The sequence below is a fragment of the Opisthorchis viverrini genome (assembly GCF_000715545.1).
Source record: "Opisthorchis viverrini unplaced genomic scaffold opera_v5_39, whole genome shotgun sequence".
Classification (NCBI taxonomy): Eukaryota; Metazoa; Platyhelminthes; class Trematoda; order Opisthorchiida; family Opisthorchiidae; genus Opisthorchis; species Opisthorchis viverrini.
In genome coordinates, this window is record NW_008751696.1 from 615,778 (window position 1) to 625,978 (window position 10,201).

The 10,201-nt window shown below is 44.5% G+C and overlaps 2 protein-coding genes across 2 annotated transcripts in view; one reads left to right on the forward strand and one right to left on the reverse strand.

Annotated features, from left to right (window-relative positions):
- T265_02968 (hypothetical protein) overlaps window positions 1-9,086 on the forward strand; it is a gene marked incomplete at both ends in the record, with an annotated part of 41,959 nt that extends 32,873 nt beyond the window's left edge. The window contains 2 exons of the mRNA XM_009167347.1: window positions 982-1,040; window positions 8,348-9,086. Coding sequence (XP_009165611.1) covers window positions 982-1,040; window positions 8,348-8,408 — 120 coding nt within the window. The remainder of the gene's footprint in view (window positions 1-981; window positions 1,041-8,347) is intronic.
- T265_02969 (hypothetical protein) lies at window positions 2,761-2,946 on the reverse strand (the record flags this gene model as incomplete). The annotated part of the gene is made up of 1 exon (XM_009167348.1): window positions 2,761-2,946. The coding sequence occupies one exon, from the start codon at window positions 2,944-2,946 to the stop codon at window positions 2,761-2,763; it is 186 nt and encodes a 61-aa protein (XP_009165612.1).
- Window positions 9,087-10,201: the final 1,115 nt, after the last annotated feature.

Here is a 10,201-nt window from a genome sequence, read left to right on the forward strand (position 1 = left end):
ATATATGCCGAATTCGTCCCGCTTTAGGACGATGGCCTTGCATCGCAGCATGAAGCATGAGTCGGAAATTTACCGGATCATTGGTTGCTCGGGTTAACTCATTGGTGGTTGATTAGATGGCCGTTGATCTGTTTGTCGAGCTTGGTGATCAGCGTGCAAACGTTTCGTGGCTGCTCTGGTATGTCACTTCGATCGTTGACCAAACGTGTGCAAGCTCGACGAACAGATCAACGGCTGTCTAATGAACTACCGGGGGTATTAGTTACTCGTCAATAGTCAAAAGGATGTCATGTAGATAAACCATTTGGCATTCAGCTCAGGAAAATTCGAATTCCGCACAAATGTGGGCAAATGGATCACACTGATCTATCCTTCCACAACGTGGAATGAGCCGAACTCTGCTCGTTCAAAACAAGTTGAAATGCGCAAGTGATGCTTAGTTTCTGTTTGCATGCAGTTTATTGATTTTTCGCAACCTATGGAATCATGGTGTGACTGTCTTGGCGGTCGCCCCACGGGACTGTTTGTCTCCCGTTGAGAGGATCAGAGATGTGTAGACTAAAACAGTCGCAGGATCTCGAACTTAATGCCTTCTCTGGGCGAAGCTCAAACCAAAATATATCGGCGGATCGCTCCTCTTGCCGGAATTACAAGCAAGATCGGAAATTGGTTAACCTGATTTCGAGAAAAGTGTAAATCACCTTAAGCAACTCAGTAATGTTGCAATACTAACGCTGTGTTTATTGAAGCCTACCGAATTGTAAAATCCCTACGTAACATCACACTGGTTAGAAGACAAAGTTTGTCTATCCTTGTTGGGTTATGATTTCGCTTTGGTTGAGCTTTTATTAAAGCAGCATTCGCAGGTGGGAGCGTTCGGAGTAAAGAGGCGGCATTGTATACATAGTTGGTGTTTTATTCACTCTCAAAATGCCCGCGACCTTGGTTATATCGATGTACCTTTTTTGTCGTCTTTTTTAGGATGAAATCGATCGCGCGCTAAGCGTCTTCAAAGAGAAACTAGAGAAAGTCGTAACTCAGTGAGTTTCTGCAGATCTCGTGGCTATCGTGCGGAGTTTTCCTCTCTCTCTCTCTCTCTCTCTGCGTGTGTGTGAGAGAGAGGCTTTTCACGAACCATCGTCTGTGTATTTTCCGTATTCCGCTATGACTAGGTTTTCCTTTTTCGTGTATGTATGCATGTGCCTTAGCTGGTATGCGCTGTGGATTTTATGCTAGTGTTTGTTGTTACGCACTTTCCGACGCAGAGTGCAACAGCGACGCTCAATAGGCATCAACACAATCTGCCTCGTACGTATTTGTCGAACCCGCACACTTGGACGCATGTACCTATGTAGTGTGTTGACCACTCTGTGTCTATGTTTCTGTGATCATAGGAGTGCACCTTGAGCTAAGACTAAAATTGCCGGGTCTTTCAATCGCACGAACGGCCTTTCTCTTGTGACGATTGTTTTGCTTGAACAGCCCCTGTAATTGCACTGTGCGATACAACAATGTAGGGCCATCATATATTCAGCTGCAAATTCATCGTTTAGTGAATTGGACCGAGAGCCGTTCTTTTCACTTAATAATACTATAGCCAGTACGTTAAAAAACCAGCCGAACACTGCTTCACTAACAGCACTGGCGAACCTGTTTGCATTTTCTAGCGCTGTACCCCCGGTTGTTGGCCCGTGCACAGATGTCGACCGAAACTTCAGTGGTTATTCTCGACCCCAGTCATTCTCGGTATTCCATTACCTCTAGCTCATGGGAGTCGGTACACGCGTAAATTAAGTTTAGAATTGTTGGGCATCCAGTATAAGACACATACATTGAATATACAACCAAAATTTAACTGCTGTCTTGACTTCCAGTCCTGTGGCATCATCCTAACTAATATATTCTTTATTTTCCATGAAACATTCTTTTCCTTTCGTAACATCCACCTGTCCATGACCACTGTCAGTTGATTTACGCCTCCGGCCTATTCGGAATGATCCCTCATAGTCGAAACACAGATTCTCTTCCTAACACTATTTCGATTTCTCATCACTAAAATCCGCATAGTATTCAAAACGTCCATTCTCTTCAATTTTGTTTGGACTGGGTTCTATCCGGGTATGGCTCATGAGACTGTTGCTGGGCGATTCGTGGGCGGTTGGTGACCCAAACATTTTTACATTCTGAAGCTGATTTTATCACTTTTTTTACGGGATGTTCGTCACCGGTGTGGGTATTATCATGTGATACTGTTGGTTCACTATCTGTTGTTTTTTTTATGCTTGAGCTGTACACTCACACCCGTTCACCTGCATCCGTTGCACATCCAAATCTGTCTGTTATGCGATATGCATTACCCTTATCAACATCCGCTATTTTTGCCAGATCGCCTCATCCTGCATAGCAATAATTTTCGGTTGCACCTGCCATCTCTGGTCCCAGGTTGTCAACAGTTTCATTGTGTAGAGAAATCGTCAACTACAGGTGGATGTCCTGAAGCAAGGGCAAACTTATCTTTCGTTGCTGCAACAACTTACGTACTTCTACCGTTTATGTGCACCGCTTCACTTGTTTTTCGACCAAACCCTGGTTGTAGGAGGGGGGGCTAGTTGCTAGAAATACCGAGGGTCCGGCTGAATTGTCGCCAGCGCGTCCAGTTTACATAGAAACGCCGAGAGATAGGGAGATTAAAGCATGAACAAAAGAAGCGCAGTCACTAAAAAGAGGTTTTTTTGTTGGTTCTATTGAACTCTTCATCTGTTATTTGGTATGAGGTAGCCGATACACCGTATGCAGGCCACCATTGACTTTGGCACTGAGTCTTGTCTCTAATCCCATAGTCTCGGGGTCTTTGTAAAAGAAAAATGCGGTGGATTCTGTTTTCTCAAAGTTAGTACTCAAGTTTTTCTGCTCATCCTCCACTTCATCACCTGCACACCTTTCCATTTAATTCAGTCAGTCTCAGTACATATGAACCGCGCGCGGTACGGTGGTGACATAGGTAAGATGTGCCGCAACCAGTGTAAGTTGGCCGAAAAACAAACACTCCGCGAGGACATCGTCACCGAACAACCCCAACACGAACCGACCGAATTTACAACCGGTCAGTGATATTGCCTGCGTCTAAGAGATGATGTCACGTCAACACGGAGGATTTCATAAGTTGGTGAAACTAGCTTTAGTCCACAGGAAAGTTCTCGTGTCTCACGTATGATGCAACTTCAGCATCAAATACCACCGAGTACCAATTCCTGATGTGGTCGTGGGAGGCCTCCCATGCCAGTTCTGTAAAAAGGTCTTACATTTGGATGGTAAGGAAAAGATTCTATGCCGGGGTGTCTTGACCGCTAAGCTTTTCAACACTTATCACTGTGGTATCATATGCATGCTCAGTATGTAGTGGTCGGTAGCCATGTCATTGTCAGCAGTACAACAGGCCAACTCCCGGTTCTTCCTCATCCTGTATTTTCTCACTATAGTTAAACTGGTTGTATGGTAACAAAGCGGTAGTGTCAAAATTTATGTTGTTTAATGGCAGTGATATCACAAGTAAGAGCAGTAAGATCAATTAAGGTTGTGTGTTGGTAGCGGAGGGCGCCAGGTAACGCGTCTGTGCCTCGAACACCGGATCAGCAATGAACAGACTCTCTTTCCTTTGTAATCCAAGAGAACCGTCTCCGTTGTTTGATAGGTCCGTGCTGTAGAAAAACGGCCTCCGAAAGTAACCTCACCAAGTGCTACTCGTCCTGTCTGTATATTCGTATCTTCAATCACAACCGTAGTATCTTGCCTGGATTATCGGCGTAGATCATGTGAACATCTATAGCATTTGTCTTTCGTTTCGGTGCTGCAGTCACCATACACACAAGTAGGGATGCATATGGATCTCTGCTAGCGTATCACATTCCACCTATTTTACATGGCTCACCAAGTTTAACAATGCGTAGCTGTTCATCCACTGGAATCCAGCCGATAATACAGCTTCAGTTGTGTCGTTCAAAACGACTTCACCACCTGGTTTGTCTGTCGCTCTGATTTTGAGGTATCCAGAAGAGCATAAATGAACTTAAGTCCCTGGACGGGGGAACCAGGCAAGTAACTTCCGCCATGCAAGGGTGCATCTGAGGCTCCTGCTAAACCAAGGTGTTAACTTGTGTGGAGTAACTCTCGAACATTGAAGCCGGTAAGGGTAAACGGATTACTTAAACCAAAGAAGGATAATTGGGATACTGGGAATCATAAGCAGCCCCGACTGTGAGATGCAGAACGAGAAAGTTAGATTGTACACCGGGACAGTTGTTTCAAGCAAGTGTGAAGAAGTGTGGGGTTTAGTGGACAAATTTTTTGTTGGTAATAGGAGTTGTGCTTACAGTCAGTCACACCCGAGTTGATCGTGTCAATGGAATACAATTACGAGTGAAAGCTTTCGTGGCTTGGTCCTGCGAGTGTTTTCTATTCGTCTCCGATTTGTATCCATTGCTATGATATCATATCCCGCAATCAAATGACTTAGCCTGAGCCGAGCTGCTTGGCAAGACCTATCGCCTTGCGGTTGTGATGATGGCTTACACAAAATACGCATCACTCAGACCCTGAATCCCTTGCAGTGTCTCGCATCAGGTGCCGTATGTATGCATACATCCCTTTTTCTTTATTTGAAACATACTGCACAGACTCCGTGGTACAACTTCATGGAACAGCTTCTTCATCCAGAATCGATCTTTGGTTTCCCAGTGTGTTCGGCTCTCCGCCTGTGATTTGCTTATGTTAACTATATTATACGTGTCCTGTATGTCCTTCACTAGACTCTGGCAGTCGTCAGTTAGCTAACCTCACACACCTTAAACCATAGGGTTCCATGACCCTCCTTTTTGTTATACGCCAATATATTGGTGAATTGAATGTAGTAAGCTCTACCTGTCCAGTGTGTAATGCCATAAGGGAGCAAATTCATAGCTTCCAATTTTTTATCCGTTGATTTATTTCATCTCTTATAAATGTTGCCGGTTGCAATATTTGCTCAGGGACAGGCACTCGAACCTAGTACTACCCGTGACGGTGACAGACTACGGTCAGAATTTTGGGAGGGTAGAGTTAGCGGGTGCCAGAAACTATATTTGTCGTGGTCGAACACCGTTTCGGCTTATGTTGCGCACTTTTCGCTGTGCTGTGTAGCTGACACTGCACATAAAATAACAGGATAAAATCTCTTGAAACCTGGATTCTGTTAACTGAACCGAAGTCTCATTTGAACATCCTTGTTGATTAGGATGACAGTTAGTTTGGTTTGTGCAGATCTGTGAAAACCGCTTACACGGATCCATCCTCAAGTTTGACCAAACACATAAGGATGCTGCGACAGAACTGGTTTTGTTTTCGCCCTATCTTTTTCAAGAGACCCATGATTTTTCGGTTTGATGTAACACCAACCTCTGCCCACCTGAGACCGTCTTCAAACATGAAAACCATTAGGCACAGATGAAACGTTTGCACTATGGAATGAATGGAGGTGGCACCATTCTTCATCAAGGATCCTTCGATCTCATCAGGATTTTATGGCTGTTCTCGTGGAACTTTTGTATTGCTACCTTCACGCACCGGTCGTATCACTGTTTGCAGTCACGCACGACCTGTGGTTTCCGATAAAATATTTTCAACACCGATTTATTTTGGTACACGCTCCGGAATCCCTCATCCACGAGCAGAATTCCGTCGGCTTTTCCAAAAACCGACCAAGACTTCATGTCTAACTGTCACATTACTGATCACTCGATCTCGGTACATTTCCATCGGGCGTAGGTTAGCATGGCACCTTTCAAGTAGCATTCTGTTTCACTTTTATTACTTCCAGTTTGTATCCATTCACTGTTGTCAACCGTTCGGTCTGAAACATCACCTTTCGTAAATGCTTATATTAAACATTTATTAGACGCTGTTTGAACCCGCACCCTAAGGTCAATTTGTACACCACTGCTATCGTTATCTTCCATCCTCTCACGGCTTAGTTCGATGATGGCCACTAAGTTGCCGAGCTTGCTTGAGTTTGGTTATGTTCGGAAATCTTCCTGAGTGGGGAAACATTCATTCTGGAAAACGCTGCTTGTCTCCAAGTACTGTTATCATTATTTTCGTCTTGTAGTGTGCTTTATACGAAGACTGTTCTTAGGTTTTTCAGTCGCTCCAGCAAACTCACCTGCGCTCGTCGTTGCCGTCTACATGGCCACATCAATAGTTGGAGAAATTGTCAGACAGTCGCCCCCTCAGTGGCACTGGTGCATCCAATATATTGCCTTCAATGCATAACTCCCTCCCAAACCACCCCCACACTTAAAAGTTCACTGACAGACCTGTATTTACGCACCAATTCATCAGCTCCCGCCTCCGATGTACAGCTGTCTCTCCAAATCATCGATGGACGAAATTGTGACAGCTACAGCCACTGTACGACAAGTACACCGCTCTTACAGCTGATAATGATGATGAGTTGCTCCTTCAACGTAGTACTTTGCAGAAGAGGCAGGTGGTGTAGATAAAGCACGAATTACTGATTGAACGTTTTTCTGGAATTGTCCCTTCTAAATTTCTCCTATGTGTACGTGGATAGTATGCACGCAGTATGTACGCCTCCTGCGTCCTACCTCCTTTATGACGAATGATCAGAAGGTTAGATCCGCGTTTTCTGAATATTGCTTATTAGGCTGTGCGCATACCTTACCGTGTTTCAGCGCACTGTAGCGCGTCGTTTGCGACAACCAAGGAATCCCATTCATTCAAGAATACTCATTAGCGAATTTTTTGTTTTCTTTGGGTTTATCACATTCCTCTGGTTTTGCTCAGTCTATTGTTTACACAATACTACGATAATCATGTGATACCTTGAGAGTCCTCAGTGTTTTTCTTTCGTCTCTATCTGAATAACATAATCGTAGTGAGTTTTTTGGAGGCCTGACATTAGTAAGCAGATCGCCAAGTCTAGCTTATGGGCCAGACTGTCATCCATGTAGGTTTGTGAACGAACTTCCACCCGTTGTAGAACATCGTGAGGCTAGGGTATGTTGTCACCTCACTCATCAGGAAGCCTTATGTACAACTAGGTTAGAAAAACGATGTTATAATATTGGTATAAAAGGAACGACACTAGTCGCAGGTAAAGAGATGGATTTGCGATGTTCATTGCACGAGATACATCTTAGCTGATATTTTCATTGTGTATGAAACCCATACTACAACCACGGAACTGCAAACAGTTTTTGACACCGTTTTACTGCACTGCATTTTACCGGAGAACGGGAATCCGAGGACAATTTCCAACATAACTGGGGTACACTTCATCAATGGTCGCGAAGATGAATCGCCAGTCCACGGTTTCTCAATGGTTATATATCCATTTGTTTTTGAACCACACGGCGCTTTCCTCAAGGCATCAAGGAACATTTATCGATTCGCGAAAAAAACGAGTGGACAAACACGACAAGCTCGTTCTTCAGTCGCTTGGTCTATACATGCAGTCGGATCAGTCTGGCCGAATCATTGGCGTAAACTTTCGGGTAGTCGATCGAAGGCCATTTACCAACGAATGCTTGAAACGACTGGAGCGTTCGCCACCTTCCTCTTTGCTAGCAAGAGAAAGTTCTGACATGGGCTGACCCACCTGAGTAGACACTGTCGTTTTGCTACCAGCAGTTTAGCAGTTTAGTATTTTAATCCCTTTTTTTCTATTCCATCACTGTACTTGTTCGATGTCGCGCGACCTTTCGCCAACTTTCAGTAACCAGGTTTGTTGGATTTTCAACCCTTGAAAGAGACTTTTTTTAGGCAAAAGAAAGGATGGTCGTTCAACCCTGGTCTCTCGGAGATGGCAACTTGTTAGCTTAGATATCGTTCGATTGACAGATTACATTTGAGTTGGTGAATGCTGGATGCTTTTATGCTTTTATACAGCATGCCCCCGGTGGAAAACAAAGGGGTACTTTCTATGTGGTGGTTTCTCTTCAGACGGGATGGGGATTGTTTTGTGTGGTTTCCATTGTGTTAACAGTACGTTGTGGAACACTGAGTACTTGAAACTAGAATGCTCCTGTTTGATTTTGCTATCTTTCGCCCTTGTTTTACCTATAATTTACGATGTTACTTAACCGTAGATGTCATGATAAGTAAGTCACACTATGTCTACTGTATCCTTCATTCGTTTGCTCTGAACGCACATACCCTCGCCTTCACTCTTTATGTTGCACCGCCTATCACCTCACTCATAGTTCCATCACATTGTGTCCGCACTTCTCACTTGTGTTTTGTCACCACATCGATTTGCTCGCTGAACACACTGTTTAAAACATTCGTCTTTCAGGATCAATTCAAAGTTGGATAAAGTCCCTATCCTTGGGTCTCGAAAACACAAGGAGCAGTAGTCCGGTCCCTTTACATCTCATCCTCTGTATGATGTCAACGACAGGTTCTTCCGCACACCAATGCTAACTATACTGTCTCAAAGCCCTTTTTGACCTTGTCTACATGTTCTCTGTTCGTAATATTTGCAGTCCAGCACGGGCCAATGATTTTCCTTTCATCTACAACTTTCTGTCGCGCTCCGTTGGCGAGGCGCGTCATCCCATCGACTGTTTACTTTATCTTACAGGTTCTGTAGTCTTGCTCCCCCCTTTCGATCCCACCGCGTACCCAAGTTCTGTGCTCAATATCCATCATCGATTTATTACCCTTCAGCAACCTTACTTCTCATCACTATCAATTTGTGTTATACACAAACATGCTTGCTTACCATTGTTACATGACCAACAGTACCTCAAGTTCTCATTGCTTGCATTTGGTCCCATGCATCACAGCACATTGCCGGCAACTTTGTATACTTTCTACTCGTGACCAGTTTGGTAATTAGTGATCCCTCCGCGTGTAATCCTGTGTAGTTTGTCATCCCGGTTTGCTGTATCTGCTGGTTCGTTGTGCAACCGCTGTCATTTCCCCCTGGAAAAGGTAGACACTGCATCGTTGCCTTCTCTGACTGGGTCGCCTTGTCCACTAGTGGTTCATGCCATTTGTTGTAGAACTCTCGTGTTCGTGGTGAATTTCTCATTCGACCACATTCTACCTCCGGATCTTGGGTTTCGGTGTGTACGTACGAAGTACGGTCAAATCGGAATAACTCCAAGCGCCTAAGTTCTGAGAATGCTGGGATCGTTCACATATCTTCATGCGTGATTTGCGGACTGCGACAGTGTCTATTGGATGAAGTCAGGTTTACGTGGATGAAACTGATTTCCTCCGTATAAACAGTGTGCGTGGTAAGCCCGAGGTAGCTCATTGGTTAAGACGTCAACCTACTGACCGGGAGTTACATGGTTCAAATCCGACCTCGTCATATCGGCTGCTCCTTTACAGGTCTTGGCAATATCTTAGCCCTGGTGCTTTCTTCGGGTGGCATGGGAACTAGGTCCCGAAAGGATGTGGTTGAGCGATTTTCTCCTAGTGTGCGTGTTAGAGGTAGGTCCTGATCGTGTACGTGGAATTTTTCACCACTAGTGCTGGCAGGCTTTATAACAAGAAAACCTCAATTCCTTTTTATCTGAATCCAGTGCGCTTATGCATTTTATTGAATTTCGGACGACCTCGTCTATCGGCTGCTCCTTTACAGGTCTTGGCAATATCTTAGCCCTGGTGCTTTCTTCGGGTGGCATGGGAACTAGGTCCCGAAAGGATGTGGTTGAGCGATTTTCTCCTAGTGTGCGTGTTAGAGGTAGGTCCTGATCGTGTACGTGGAATTTTTCACCACTAGTGCTGGCAGGCTTTATAACAAGAAAACCTCAATTCCTTTTTATCTGAATCCAGTGCGCTTATGCATTTTATTGAATTTCGGAATTCCAGCAGCTTGAAAGGTTCTTTGTGTAGTGTTTGTAACTGCTCTGACGCCAACCTTTGCTTTCATGACATTGTCATCTTCCGTGACGCTCGAATTAGTTATGCTGAATGTCAGCATAGACGCACCTCCAGATACAAGAGCCAGTATGAGGAGGTTTGTGAATTCTGAACCAGGATGTCGTCCCGTAAGTAAAGCCAACTTGTGCTGAACACCCGGAGGAATCAGCATTGTACTCAGGTTGGATTATTCCTCTTGTGAGCCACTTATACATTAATCGCAGTGTGAGGAAGTTTAAGCATTTTCTTTGTCTTGTCTTTGTGTCAGTTATTC